At 30.9% G+C, this 16,398-nt stretch overlaps 1 protein-coding gene and 1 long non-coding RNA gene across 3 annotated transcripts; both read right to left on the reverse strand.

Annotated features, from left to right (window-relative positions):
• Window positions 1-3,906, reverse strand: LOC145608248 (uncharacterized). 2 transcript variants are annotated; one of them, XR_014105761.1, is made up of 3 exons: window positions 3,381-3,906; window positions 1,368-1,476; window positions 1-731 (listed from the first exon to the last, which is right to left on the reverse strand). It is a non-coding gene; the product is annotated as an uncharacterized LOC145608248 (long non-coding RNA). The 2 variants fall into 2 exon arrangements; XR_014105762.1 differs by lacking the exon at window positions 1-731 and having other exon boundaries at window positions 1,009-1,476.
• Window positions 3,907-7,931: 4,025 nt separating this feature from the next.
• On the reverse strand, window positions 7,932-11,582 carry LOC145609094 (polygalacturonase-like). The gene is made up of 9 exons (XM_081664659.1): window positions 11,243-11,582; window positions 10,139-10,267; window positions 9,832-9,999; window positions 9,707-9,727; window positions 9,400-9,607; window positions 8,986-9,067; window positions 8,737-8,845; window positions 8,408-8,524; window positions 7,932-8,285 (listed from the first exon to the last, which is right to left on the reverse strand). Exons 1-9 carry the CDS (start codon window positions 11,507-11,509, stop codon window positions 8,058-8,060), a joined length of 1,329 nt encoding a protein of 442 aa, XP_081520785.1. The 5' UTR covers window positions 11,510-11,582; the 3' UTR covers window positions 7,932-8,057.
• Window positions 11,583-16,398: the final 4,816 nt, after the last annotated feature.

A 16,398-nucleotide genomic window follows, 5' to 3' on the forward strand; every position in this document is an offset into this window, starting at 1 on the left:
AGAATGTTGTACTCTTTTTCCTTCATTAGGTTTTTATCCCACAGGGTTTTTCCTAATAAGATTTTAACGAGGCACATTCTTAGATAATGGACATCCAAGGGGGAGTGTTATGAAATATATATTTGTGGATGCCCATTATACCCTTGTATCATTCCAGAACTTTCTAGATTTTAGGGTTTATTATTCTCCAAGCAAACCCTATCAATTATATTGTATCTATATATATCTATACCTCCATTATATGAAATACAAGTAGAACATACAGATTAATTCTCTCTCAATCTTCTCTCCTATTCCCTTTATTTTATAACATCCTCTCTATTTTCATTTATTTATTTTTTTTCTTTCTAGGGTTTTCCAAAATAAGTGTTGCATAAGCCGGAAATAGCGCTATATTCGACCCTTTCCCTTTTTTCTCAGGAAATTTGGCTATATTCGACCCACCATAAGAGAAGCACCCACTTGGATGGATCTGAACCAAGAACACTGGTATTAACCATTTAACCTTGACAACCAGCTTGAAATTAAATAACATCTTGATCAATAATTTCTTCATAGAACTATAGAAGCATCAACCACCTCTATTTTACTCTGGTTCTTTTAAAATCCTTCCAATCATGCCTTCTCTCCATACTAAGTGATGATTTTATCAGCAATGATAAATTAAGCTAGATAATCTAGTTCAAAAGAGCTTCAGATGTAATATGGCATAATACTTCATATCTGTTATCCTGAAACAAAGTTAAAATCTATCAAAGAAACACTTTAACAAAAAAAAGCTGCAATTTTGCAATCTTTGCTTCCAAGCGAGAGAGACAAGAACAGAACATAACGAAACACCTTCAAAATAATCAAGAAAGAGAGAGTAAAAAAAAAAAAAAACAATCAAACATGGGGCCTGTATAGAAGACATTAAACTGTATGTGGAGCAACTTCTATCATGATAGCTTCAATGAGTACACAGAAGGAAACAAAACCTGATAAAGGATAAATAACATTACTATATGCTAAAAAGTCAATTATGTTGGATAATTGATAAGAAACAATCATGACGAACTCCTACAAGCAACGGTACCACAGTTTTCATTAAATCTAAAGCAACAAACTGAGAAGGTAGTAAAGAAAACGATACATCTCATTAATAGAGAACACTAGCTCTTTACATGACAATCCAACCTAGAAATCATACCCAGCATAAAAACATTCAGCTTTCTCACTCAGCTATCAGGCTCCACCCATAGGTGATAAGCTAAGCGTATGTGACATAACAGAAGTCTAAGTCATTCGACAAACCCAAAATCCCAATCCCCAGAAAGAGAGATAAAAGAAACAGCTAGCCATAGTACAACTTACACAAATGCCCTTACCAGAACAGACATTTTAGCTCATGAACATTTTCTTCCACCTGCTGTTGAAGCATTCACAAATTCTTCTCCTCAAATATCACTTTCTGAACTCAATGAAGAAAATCATAACCTGCAGTAACAGAAATACTTCGTATTCATTAACAATCTACAGGTACAATATAACATAGCATTGCTTTAGTTTCTCAAGAGAAGACATGAATGAAAAGAGGTCAGCAAGGATGTTGAACCAAAAAAAAGGCTGTCACACACCACCTAGTTTAGATTGTGTCAAGTGAAGTTTAGGAGGCCGAAACATGACTCATAAATTCGACAATATACTAACATGTAAGCAGTTGATATACTAACATGCAAGCAGTCGAATCCTATTCTAGAATTAGGAGAAGAGGCTATTTAAGGTATACATGGAACAGAACAAGCTTTTAATACAGGACCTAGGATATCTTACAACATGCACAAAGTTGAATTCAACGGTCATATGATGACAAAGGGTCTCAAACATATATAAAAGCTGATTGTCCAACAAAATCCTAGAATCTCCTACATGGAATACAGGCTACAAAGTTGAACAGCACAATAATTACATTTTGTGTTAGGTTTTACACCTTAGTACCAGATATTTTCGAAGATATCTTCATTCTGAGAGACAAGAATAACCAAAATAGTCACACATCTTGAGAAGTCACAACTATTAGTTGTGTGATGAGGCGACACGTACTATGTTCAGACCTAAGAAGTGCATTAACTGGGTACTGCCCTTCCTGGGAAGTTTAACTTCACCAATTACTTATTGCTGATCTATATTCTATACTAGTGGTTCAACTTCTTGTTAATGATGGGATGTTAACAAAGTTCTAGACTCCTAACATAATATCGCATGAATGGTTAACAAATTCTCATATTATAGCAAGGTCTCATTTGCAGAGGATGATTCACAGAACCTTTATAAGTAGCATCATCATGTCTTATATTCTATGTTGCACAGACTCCGATTTAGGTGTCGTGTCCAACATGGTGGCAGACCCTTCAACACTCCTTAGAAAATTTTATACAAAGCCACTATATATCTGGGCGTCATATTGTGTCGAAGTGTCAAAGGATCCGACACTTGACACTCGACATACAGCAGCATGTTGGAGTAATATAGCCTATATTACTCAAACCAAAATAACGGAAACCCATTGGGTTGCTAGTATAATCTATTAGTGGCTGAGTGCAAGTTCATCTACTATTGATTCATCCAAGAAGATTCCAACACCACCTAATCATAGACCCTTTTCTGTCATATCGGGTTGACTAGAAGCCTAAGAGGCACAAGGACGAGTAGACAGACTTCAAACACCAGTCTTGAGTACTGAAAATAGCACATTATAAATGAAAATATTATAGCACTACAAAGCGATAAATTTGAGTGTTTTAATTTCCATTTATGAACGATTGAAAAGCAAAAATTCCATTCATGAAACAGGTACATTCAAATCCATCATAAAGCTTTCTATATTCAACAAAATAATCATATTATAGCACAGTGTGCCCGAATTCGCAATCATAACATATAATAGCAAAAGAGTCACTAAATTCAGAACTATTAAAATACCAATTACGGAGTATCTCTCTTTAGTAAATGAGATCTACTTCTAAATTCAAATAGAGCACATCTAGAATCCATTGACCAAAAATTATAAAGCATAATCATACAATTGAACATGAAATGAAAAAATTAACATATCATCATCAGATTGGCATCATATACACACAATTATAATTAACATTTAACAACACTATGAACAAAATCAAACCAGCAAATATATCCGCAAATTTAGGGCAAATCTAGCAATAAAATTAAACCCACTTAGTAATTTCTAAACCAACAAGATCAATAAAATCACAATTATATCAAATTCTGAAGCAAACCCAATAATTTATCAGTCGCATTAAAATATTCAATCGAACATTGCGCCTGCTAAATTGAGCAAATTTGCAGCTTAAACAATAATTGCAATTGACAGCACCAACCTGAAATTAAAATAGGGTTAATAATTATAAATCTATCAAAGGAAAAAAAAAAAAACCCCAGAAAAAAGAAAAGGAAAGAAAACAGAGAAATAAAAGAAGAAATTGCAAATCTAGGGTTTTTGTTTCATGAGCTCGAATGAGGTAGAAGAGGTACTTTGATAGTTTTCTTACGTCTCTTTTATCTCACAAAGAGACACGAGGTACCTTTCATCAGCTACTATCATTCCCATGGTATCGGAGGAGAATCACAACCCTGACAAATTAAATTTATCCGTTAACATCGTCGTTCCCAGTCTCGCCGACAACTATACCAACAAACTTTATTACACATTTTTATTGAAGCTGAGTGAAGAGGAATGAATTAATATCTGCATGTTAGAATGTTGGTTAGGAGACGGCGCCATGGATGATTAATTTGTCAGAGTTGTAACTCTCCCTCGATAACACATGAAAGCGATAGTAGCCCATAAAATTAAGGTGCTCATGCTCTCTTAGTGAGAGAAAGAAACCTAAGATACCATTTTTAGTGAACCTCGTTGGACTTGTATGTAATATCAACTTTTCTAACATAAACTTTATTTAAAATTGGCAAAAGTATTGTTGACCTTACTCCTTAGTCACCCCACAATACTTAAAGGTTCTCTCTTATTAATCATCTAAAATAATTAAATGAACATCATTTTCAAGTGAAGACCAATACCCTATCTTCATCTTTTAAATTTTTTTTTTTTTAAAAAAATAAAAAATACTTCCACCATTGGATCATTCCTTTAATATTGTATTTAACCATTACATGGGGGATGATTATGCTACCTAAAACATACTTCCTCCGTTTCTTTTTACTTGCAACACAGTCTTGTGGCATGTGTTTTGATGTCGGGTTTATGTAATGTAAACGGATAAATTATTAATTATAATTTTTACAAATGATACGTAACTCTCTTCTAATCTTCGTGTAAAAATTATATTGATAAAATCGTTCATCTACCCTCACTAATCATCTCCTAAAACTGCGTGCCTAAAAGGTGTGTTGCAAGTAAAAGAAAACAGAGGAAGTATTTTAAACTTTAAATATCTTTATTTTATGTAGTGATATGTATATTTAAAAAAAAAAAAAAAAAAAAAAAAAAAAAAAAAAAAAAAAAAAAAACTAGAAAAGTAAACAAGAAGTTAGGATAATCTTCTCTTAAGACTATATATATATATGAACGGATCGATCGATATCTTGGTGAGCTTGCATAAAATGGCCCAAATGAAAGAAGCAACATAGTTTGTTACTCTATTACCCTCTCTTTATATGTGGCGCATATAGAAGAAATTTCGAATCATCTCCTTAATATCTTCCATCAGTAGTTGAATTTTCCACAAACACTGAACCTTTTCCCAATATATTAATAATAAGCAAATTATCCCCTTCAATAAATACTTTTGAAATATTATAGACCTGCGGCAAAAGAGGAGTACTCATACCAATATTAAAGCACGAATACAAACATTATATCAGAACAATGATATCTTACAACCAAGAGGAGGGGCGACCTAGAGACATGTATACACCTATGGGTAGGATGAGAAAGAAGAGCAAGAGCAGGTGTATCCAAAGAGTCGAGACAAGAACGGAAATGCCATTTATGATAAATATTTTGGGCACGAGAAAAAATGGCCATATGAGAAAAAGAAATTTTCATTAAAAATCACTAAATTTCTAGTTTTCGAGATACTCCATAAAGAAGTTATAACCTTTTTTAGAGACAGAAATTACCCTTTAAAACTTTAAAAAGCAAATAAATACCAATAGTTAAAGGGACCCGACCAATCCAACGAATATTAGCATCAGCATTCCAAAATTGAGAAGTGTAGGAACAAGATAAAAAAAATGATCTTGAGTTTCATCATGACAATTACAGAGGGCTAGAGGGAGCACATAGAAGGAATATCACTAATGATGAGCAAGATTAGCCCTAGTAGGTAGAGCATTATGAAGAAGTTGCCAAACAAATATTTTCAGTTTTGGAGATTAATCAAGTTTCCAAATTCCCATTTAGTATGAAAAGAGATAAGCCAAGTAGCTGATTTGATAGTAAAATCACCAGTGTTAGAGAAACCCCAACAAGGCTCATCTTGAATAGCTGAAGAGGGAAGTGGGATTCCGTTGATAAGATGGACAATGTTAGACGGGACATAAAGAATATAGTAATATGTATTATAAAATGCTAATTTTTTGAAATTATACATTAATACGTAGATAATAAGATTCCATATGAAACATGAATATGTTATTCCGTACATACAAATCTCAATATGTGATAAGAAAAGTAAGTGAATAGTGTCAAAAGTCCAAACATTGCAATAAAAAAGGAACGAAGAAAATATATTAAACAATGCCGTAACTATCATCTACGGAATATTTTATAATGGAGTACTTTTTAATTGTTTTACTTTAACTATTTGATCTTGTAGTATTCATACAAATCATACAATTGTATTGACCATATTTTTACACTACTCTCTCCGTTTCAAAATAAATTTATCAATTTGACTTACACACTTATAATGCACAAATTTGACTAAAATAATAGTTTTAATTATATCTATAAGTAAAAAAAATTATGAAAAATTGATATGTTTAAATTAAACCCTAATATGAATTAAAAAGAGTGACAACACTCATTAAAGGGGTTTTAGTGCTTTGTGCGTGTTTTGTGAGAAAAAGTGGGAAGACTAGTTTTTTAAAAAACCTTGTTTTATTTTGTTGACTATGTTATTTGTGTTGATATGCTAGGTGTCTGTTTAGGGTAAAAATACCCCAAGTACGTGGCCCAATCTCATAGCGACACGTGGCCCAATAAGAAGGCGACACGTGGCCCTATGAGAGGGCGACACGTGTCCTCCTGATAGGGTGACACGTGTCAGCTGTCCCAAACATATAATACAACATCAGAAAGAGAAAAAAGCCTTTATTACATCAGGCCCAAATCCCGAGGAAAACCTTGAATGCCGCAAAACGGCGCCCCCTATGACACGTGGCGGCCCCTGATTGCGCAGCCAATCACGTCACGGAATTCTAGGGTACAAACCCTAAAGGGGCACATGTTCCCACCCCTTTAAATACCCCAATCATTTATGATGGGAGGGGTGGATTGTGACATAACATTAAAAAGAGCATTAAAGAGCTCCCACTTCCCTCTACTTTCTCTCTCTAGCTTTTCCGATTACCGATCTCTAACTTGATCGTCGGAGGCGAATATTCCGATAAACGGAATACTCGTTGTTTTGCAGGTGTCCGAGTCTCGTTGCCAGCAGAGCGTGACCAGTATCCGAGGAGATCACAAAAAACCCCGAAACAGTGTCCACACATAAATTTTGTGTATGGTGAGCCACATAGAAGACGCGTTGCTCTTTTAAATGAAACAATAAAAAAAAGTTAAAAGTAATGAACTTTACTCAAATAAGTCAATTATAAAGTACGAGTAGTAAATTTTTTCTTGAAGAAATTAGAAAGTAATAAATTGAATTAAACTAAAATTAAAAAATAACAAAAGAAAAGACCATGAAAACACTTATCTGAATATAGAAATTTGGAGCCTTAATCGGACTGGGCTAAGAGGTCCAACAAATCAGCAATTTATGTACCTTTTTCATTGGGTGGGCTCTAAACTACTCAACATCACTCAAAGAAGATTTTTTTTCTTTCATAATCTTTTCGTAAACTTTTTAGGTTTTTTTTAATTAATGTGTTTCTTTTATTGTGTTTGCCAATATATAAATTTAATGATTAATAAATCTAATTATTAATAAGTAAAAAACAACAAAGATGATATTATAAAAATACACGTTGAGACAATTCTAACATGATTTTACAGTTAAAATAATGTTAAAGTCAAAACATGTCAACTAAAATAGAACGAACACTAGACAAAATAGTCTCCCTCTCTAACTCATAATAGTCTGCGTTTCTTTTTGGATGACTAAAAATGTTATTCTTTGTCAAAATAGCTACACATGTTTCTTCTTTCGATCTTTCATTTTACTTTGATCCTTATCTTGTTTGAAAATTGTTTTATACTGAACAGTTATATAATAATTTTCTTTCATATTGTATAAAAATTAATATTCCGTACAACGTACTCGTAATTTTTATAAGTATAACTCCTCCTAAGCAATTTAATTTTTTATATTTTTTATTTTTACTTGTAACAACCTGTGTGGCTGTGCTTCATGTATCGAAATGCCAGTTACAATTTGGAACACAATTTGGTTTTTAAAAATTGAAGCCTTGAGCAAGTAGTACCATATACTTGTATATAAAAAGTCAATTACACAGTCCAATATCAATAATTATTATTCCAATCAAATTATAATACTACCTCCGTTTCGCATTATCTGCAACAAAGGAATATTTTATATCTCACAAATAATACCCCTTTGTTGCAGATAATGCGAAACGGAGGTAGTACAAGAAATCTGAAGATCAGATTGACTACTAACTTATGATACAAATTAAATAATGTTAACCTAGCTAGAATAATGAGCTAGATATATCTAATTCGATCATAACATACTTCCTATGTTCAAATTTAGTCATCACACTAATGATTTTCGAGTATTAGATTACTATATACAACGCTGGACTATTAATTTCGGACAAAGGGTGTACTTATACTGTTCGCCTTTTATTTAAGTTGTTGAGCATTGTGGGAAGACATCTTCAACCTTGGATATTTTGACATTATTGCAAGTTGCTTCGGTAGATTTTGCACCATTAATACCATCAATCTCAACATTCTCCATAGTAATTCCTTCACATGGATAATTTTCACTGCAATCAAATACCACGGCTTTTTCTGAAGAACTTGTTCCTTTTATGTTTTGGTACACCACATTTTTCACTCGTACCGCCGAGGCCTGTTTTCCAAAATTATATATAAACCTTAGCCAAAATTCGACCTCGTAGAATATTGCATAAGTTAACTCTAACAATACTTGAACAAATGTTAATGTACATTATGATTGTGTGATTAACGTACCTGTTTTTCGCATGGTGTAGCTTGGTCGCAGTATTCTTGATCTATAATTATCGGGTTTTTAACATTAGATAACATTATATTTTGAAATACGATGTTACTTGCAACTCCTGATCCACCCTGAAGGTAAACATCATGTTAAATTTTGTCATAAAATAAAAAAAATTAAATATGACTCGTAATACTTTATTATAGTCGTCGTCTTTAAAATTAAAGGGATGACTTCGTTCTCATTTTCAAGGGGTCGTAACTCATTATCTACTGCGATACCTATTATGTGAAGTCATTTTTATCTTGCTACGAGATATTATGACCACCATGTACGTACGTACCTCCCAAGTCTTGATTCTTAAGCCATTGGTTGTTCCAGTAAGAGTTGCTCCATTCACTATAACATCTGAAACATGAGCCTCAGAATTTTGGTCACCTAGGCTTCCAATACTGATCAATCACACCCAAACAAAAATTCAATTATTAGTTAGTCAACTAATTAATTAATTCCATTACAAATTTGCAATATTCAATTTTTCTAAGAGAAAAGAGCTAGAAACCCAAAATTGTTGCTATAGTTTAGATTATACCTGATTCCATGACCTGGTCCGCAAGTAAAGTCATTGACTCGAACCGTTTGTGAACCGCTCTCAATCGAAATGCAATCATCACCTTTAATTTTATGGACAAAAAAAAAATATATCCTTGTTATTATTAATTTTAAGGAAACTTTTCTATGAATAACCAAGTCAAAATCAAAGTCTACTAAAACGATATGTTGTAACCAAAAAAAATCAATATGATATGTCTAAGTTTGAGATGTCTTTCAATGGTAAAGAAATACTCTAGGAATAGTTTGTTTCTTCTTTCAAAAAAAAAAAAAAAAAAGGAATAGTTTGTTTCTTATTGATCCGGTCAATAACTAATTTGACCAAAAATGAAGTACTAATTAATTTACTAACGGCGAACCTTTTAAGATTTTACGTAATTGTTAATTTTATTACCTGTTCCAACGCTGGACTTTGTAATTTGAATGTTTTGGGTGCTGGTAATGTGTATGCCATCAGTATTAGGGCTATCTTCCGGAGAAGTAACCTTAAGACTAGAAACCTTAACATTATTGCATTCTTGAAAGGAAACATGCATTTGTTGAGCATTTTGGATATTAATATTTGTCACAGCCAAATTCTTGCAATTTTCGAATGTTAGAGCCTACAAATATACACAATATAACCACATATATATCAATATAACCATATACTTGTAAACAAAAAAATGATTTGATAAATTGTGTTAGCCAAGAAAACTTACTGTTGGTGCATGCTTGCAAGGCTGAAATTTAAGAAAAAAAAAAATTAAAAAAAATTAAATTAGCCATTTTCTTCAAAGAAATGATAAAATGTTAGATTTTGAAATTCTCCAATTAAATTTCTTACCAGCTTTGTGTTAATTTTACAAGAGTTCTTCCACCATGTTTTTCCATTACCATCAATGACACCGCCACCTTCGACGGACAAGCTATTGACCTTTTTGATAACAAGCCAGTGCCTAGCATCTTGCTCATAAACTGATCGATCTTCGGATGCTAAGATTGTTCCCGAAATCTATGATCAACACGTACAACGATATTAGAACATTCATATATATATATAACACAAATAATGTTACGGAGTATATAATTTATACTACGTATATTTTAAAGCGGATTTTTTATTCGTTTAATCATGATTATAAGTTTATAACCTGCATGATTATAGCTGATTTGCATGGACCCGAAAAGGTTATTGGCTTGAGAAGATAATTTTTATTGCTTGGCACCGTAAATATAGCTCCTGAGGATGAGCAAGCTTCTTTCCAAGCTTTTTGAAATGCCTGAAATCAAACATTAAAATTCGAAAATTAGTATACAATTATTCATTTAAATTTGAAAATTAGTATACACTACAAGTACGTGACTATTAATCCTAGACATAGGATATATATAATTGATTGTTTTAATTTTTTTGGCCTCAGACAAATGTTTAAGTGCATGCTTAATTCTATGTATTTTTTAGTCATGAAAAAAAATAAAAGTCCTAATATACAAGTAATATTTTTCTTTCAACTTTGTAGAAAATTAAAACCCAAATAAGGTAAGGTTGTTCGTTATTATTCGGTAAAAGTAGAATAACTAAAAATAAGTGGTTGTATGCTAACTAATTTTAACAGAAAACTTTGTCCCACATGATAAATAAGAACCAGATTCATAATATTGTAGACATTCCAAAATGATGGGACCATACCAAATTTTTTAACTAAAAACAAAAAATAAAAACATAAAACAAAATATAAACCGGTAAAAGTTTAAGGTTGTTACATATAAATGGAAGTTGGATTCAAGGTATATACACGACAAATAATGTAGCAAGGTGAACAAGCTACCTCCATTTTTTGCCATTTAACCCATGAAATATTAAAATTATTATATTATTCACAAAAAACCTATTTAAAAAAAATAAATTGGAGGGAATTTTTTTTGAAAAACTATATGATTATCTAATATTGAACCCGAGATCATTTTTCAATTTAATTTGCCAATTATTGTGATACAATAATTTAAATAGATAGATAGTAATTATTTTGATAAGGTTTTTTTTTTTTTTTTTTTTTTTTGAGGAAATTATTTTGATAAGCTAGTAATGTTTAAAGTTTAAACTCAGTACGACGTGCAAAAATTAACTAGAGAGACATGCATGAATTGAATCAATTCGTAACATGTATATATAAGTAATTCATATTGCATGCACCACAAGAACATGCATGCATTCATGCTATATAAATTCATGCTATATAAGTATAGTAAGCTACCTGAGTATCATCAGCTCTTCCATCTCCCTTAGCTCCATAATCAGCAACATTAAATGTTTTCATAGCTTTCCGAAGAGCTCTTCGAGCATTATCAACATGCCCTCCACTGTATTTTTGTTGAACAATAATATTGTTCGCGGAGTAAGAATGATTTAATCCTTGTTTCGTATCAAAAAATTGTATGTATCTTCCATAGCATGAAGTAGAGGAGAGGTATACAACAATAATAATGAGAATAGGGAAAATGTGGTGCAATTGTAGGGCCATTTTGAATAAGTGTAGGTATAGAAAATAAGTGTATGATGTTAAAGGGTGTTTATTAAACACAAGACTTTGGTATAAAAATAATAATATGGTATGATGTAAATGATAGAAATGATTTGCATATTTATAGACTTAAAAAAATAGGAATTATGAAGAATTGAAAATTGATCCCATAACTTTTATGCATGTAGATAAGGCAAAATGAAGTAGCGCAAATGTAGACGAAAGCAATTCTGTTAGTTTAGTTGCCCATTTTTTGACTTTATTGTGCAAAGTTTGCTACATTTTTTATTTTGTTGTATTTTGATTGGATAATATAAAATTAAATATGAGTCAATAGCGGCGTTTATTATTGAGAGTATTGTAAAAAAATCTTTATAATTTTTATAATATTTTTGGAATGTTTAATAGGTTATTTTTTTTTTTTTGAGGAAATAATAGGTTATTTTATTTATATGTATCTTGGTTAATTTTTTTTTTTTGGTGAAGATCTTGGTTAATAATTCTCCATATATCTAACATTTTTGGTGGCATTGTTTAATATATAGAGAATATCTATAGATATTCTCATCTTAGGTTTAGGATATATTTTGTATAAGATAATCTTATCTTATACAAAATATATCCTAAACCTAAGATGAGAATATTCTATAGATATTCTCAATCATCAATCAATCATCAATAATATATACTAAAAGACACACCAGCCATGACATGTGTCATCTCCTGGTGTTAATAATAAAAGGTCAATAGACACACTAGCAATGACACATGTCAATTTCTGGTGTATCCTTAATATATTGTTTTTTAATAATTAATTATTACGTACGAAGTATAGTTTATTTAAGGAAATTATTTTTAAAAAAATGTTTATTTTTGTCAACTATATAAAATGGGCAATAATATTTACCATTCTTATTCAATTTTGTTCAAAATATTTTAAACAATTTTTATATTTTATGCTATAAATAAATTAATTTGTCAAAAGAAAATATGGGGTAATTAAAATAACCGTGCATGGCACGGGAACTAACCTAGTAATAGAACATTTGTGTGAATTAATTACTTTATCGATCATGCTTATTAATATACAACCTATAGTTGAGAAAGCCTGAGAGTTTTGTAATGCTGATACATCTAACTCTAAAACAATCGTCGCTGCTAGAGCAAAGTACGTATTGGGATAAATCTTGTTATTATATATATCGATTAACCATTGGAATTAAAATGAGAAATGGTCTTGACCAGGCAACAAACTAAGTTAGTTTTCTTGACATAAAGTTAATTGATAAGGGTACTCATTAATTAGCAAGCTAGTGGGCTAACACTTATGGTACAAACTAGCTAGGTTAAGAGGGGAATAGTATATTGAAATCCTACATATAGCATGGCTGATTTGGCATGCACTTAGGTTTTGATGTTTTAATGTTTTATAGACTAGGCTAACGGTACGACTCATAAAAGCACTCTTAAAATTGATAATCAATATTTGTAATTGCGTACTATTAAACTTTATATAAGTTACCCATTCAAACTAAATCAATACACATATAAGTTCAATGGATTTCCATCCTTATACCATTATATGTAATTCATCATCGTCTATTTCCTTCTCTAATTCACATGTGAGAATCTTATTAGTAAAATTTTATGACGTGGTGGAATAATATAAGCGAAGACAGTAGATAAGAAAATGTATAACGGAGAGGACATAGGAGAAATGAATACATGTCCATAGGAGTATACGGGTAAAATGACTGTAATATGTAAATAATATTTCTTTTATTTTTTTTAAGTGTAACTTTTGATTTTTAAACTATTTATAATTTTCTTTAAACTTTTACATTTGTTCATTCCCTACCTTTTGCTTATCTACACAAGTATAAATACATATACCTAATCATCTATGCCAATTTTCAAACTTTAAAAATGTTCCAATTAAATCATTTATCATTAATTCATGCAATATATCATTGTTATTCCATAGTTGATTGTAATATCGGTATATGCATATAGTACCACAGATTAACCAAGATTTCAAGACTTAGCTTCTTTTAATGTTCAAGATGATGTGGCATAATTAGAGTAATATAATACAATAATACGTAGTTTGGATGACCTACAAATTAATTGGTCAGCCAAAGTGTTTTATACGGTATAAACATGGTCCATTAGAAAAACTATCACTCGTAAGTAATTATGTCAGAAATTAATTAGCATTTCGTCCAATTTAGGTGTTACAACACCATCCATATAAATCATATTTACTATCATTGTCATTTGTGTATCTGATAAACAATAATTATATGTATTGGCATAGATTTTCTATTTAAATAAAATCTTGTAACATAATGCCTCTAGATGGAATTAATTAATAAATTAATATCATGTCGTTGCATTAGGCTCCTTTTATCTTCTAACCAATGAAGAATAGAATTAATACATATACAAATAGAAAAAATGTACCAAAGTTTTGACATAAATCACATAGAGAGATAGTAAAAGTACACAATCTAATTAACCTTGTAATGATCATTAATTATATCACCTTCAACCCATTGATACTAAAGCTAAGGTAAAGTTTTGTATTGCGACAATCAGGTGAATGACATATTTCATTACCTCATTTACTCGAAATTTTTAGGGTGTCCAATCCAAGCCACTATCCATCAAAGTACATAATGAGCAATATAGACAAATAGACCCACACTTTATTTTAAAATGATTTTCTCATTCGTAACTTTATCAAATAGTATTTGGGTACAATTTGTAATACACTCGGGGTGAGAAAATGTTAGTAATTACATCCAGGTGTACAATGAGAAAATTCGGCAACTTGTTACTTAATGTTTGTATTTGGCCTATTTGCTGAATGTTTTAATGCCATATCCACATTAAAAAGTTCTTTTACGCGTGTGAGATTGGATACCTCCCCCTAAATCTTAAGTTTCTAGCGTCACACCGAAAACTTCATAGTTACATTTTTAAGGGGTGAAGGATCGAGAATGAATTCCAAAGGTATGGGCTGTTGAGTGCAGCTTTTTATTACTCAATCTTTCTCATTGTTTTTCTCAAGTCTTAATGTACATCATCATCAAATTAATGTACATCATCATTAATTTGATGACAAAAATTCCAAAATATATAATCAAACATGTAATCATGGAATAAAAAACTTACAAGGATTGAGTATCTAACAACAAGTCAACAAGCTATTACTATAACATGATTATGATTATGATTATGATTATGATAAGGAATAATTAACTAGTGATGTGAAGATAATTTAAGTATGGGTTACTTAAACCCCATACCTTAATGAAGTATTGATTGTATGTTGTGTGACTTCAAAAAACTAATGTTTAGCAACAATATGTGTTAGTTTTCGTTGACACGTGGCGTTTTAAATTGTAATTAATTGTATTATTAGTATGCATTTTATGTGCACGTTTGTAATTTTGTATTGATAATATATGGCCATATGGGTGATTGGGTGTGGGAGTATGTGTGATTAGTTTTTTTTGGTTGAAGAGGTTATACATTTGGTTAGTGAAATATCCATTATTTTATCATATTGAAGTGACAAACAATAACAAAAGGAGTTATTTAAATTAAGGTGGTGGTTGTTTGTTTGAAGATTTAATTGATATACTAGGTAGATAGAGGTAGCGTTAATATGTTTTTAAGTGATGGGAAATGTTTGATTTTTAAGTGCAATAAAACTTAGGATGGGAGCTTAATTGGGTAGTTGGCCAAGCTCTCTTTCCTAATTGAGATTTTCAATATCTTATTTTTTTAACAAGAAATTACAGTTAACATCACTATTAATTAGACTAGAGATTAGATCTGATTACAAATCGGATATTTGATCCAAACATTCCAAAGTCACATTTCGGATCAAATATGCGAATCTTCGGATATCAGAAATTGATATCCGAATCCGATCCGAAAATTTCATATATCCGATATACGATGTCCGAAACCATTTGGATCAGATGTTTCAAATATCCATTATCCAATATTAATGAAAATTGATTATGCCTATTTTAATTAGAAATCTCATTAATTTTATCGCTTTTGTATCGTTAAGCCTGTACAATAAATTTTAGCAAAGTAAGTTGCAATAAAAATTACTCCATCCGTTTCAATTTGTTAGTCTCATATACTATTTTGGGCGTTTCAAAAAGATCTATTCATATTGAATGTATTCCACTTTCAACTTAATTTTTATTTCCTATTTTATACATATTAAATTCTGATTGGTTAAATTCATTAATTGTGAATTGATGACATGACTCTAAGTAAAGAAATTATTCCCTTGAATTATGCAATTATGTTTGACAGTTTCCTAAAACAATCAAAAAAATTTAAAAAAGGCAAAACTATCTATGAATTGTTTTTGACTTTAATGTTAGATTCCAAATATTTTTCTTTTCTTATTTTATATGATTGATTCCATATGGGACTATCATATTGAAACGGAGGGAGTATCAAAAGACTATTAATTGACAATTTGACATACAATTACCTAATCTTTGGGCATGGTGCACCCGGGTGTATCGAAAATTCTCTTCGATATCAAGAATCCTCTTATAAACAATTACCTTAATATCTATCTATACACAATTTTCGATTGTTCATTAAATAATATTGATTTGGGACATTTTGGACAATTAGTTATTACATAACTCATTATTTTTTTTAAAAAAATATACACGGGGAAAAATGGAAAATATTTGACATTTAGGGCCTGTTCACATTTACTGAACTGAGCTGAACTGAACTGAACTGTTTGGAGCTGAACTGAACTGGACTGAATTGAGTTGAAATGAATATTTTATGAGAGAGGGAAACTAAGAGCTGAACTGAACTGAACTGAACTGAACTGATTG

The sequence above is a fragment of the Chenopodium album genome, chromosome 23 (genome assembly GCF_948465745.1).
Source record: "Chenopodium album chromosome 23, dcCheAlbu1.1, whole genome shotgun sequence".
Classification (NCBI taxonomy): domain Eukaryota; kingdom Viridiplantae; phylum Streptophyta; class Magnoliopsida; order Caryophyllales; family Amaranthaceae; genus Chenopodium; species Chenopodium album.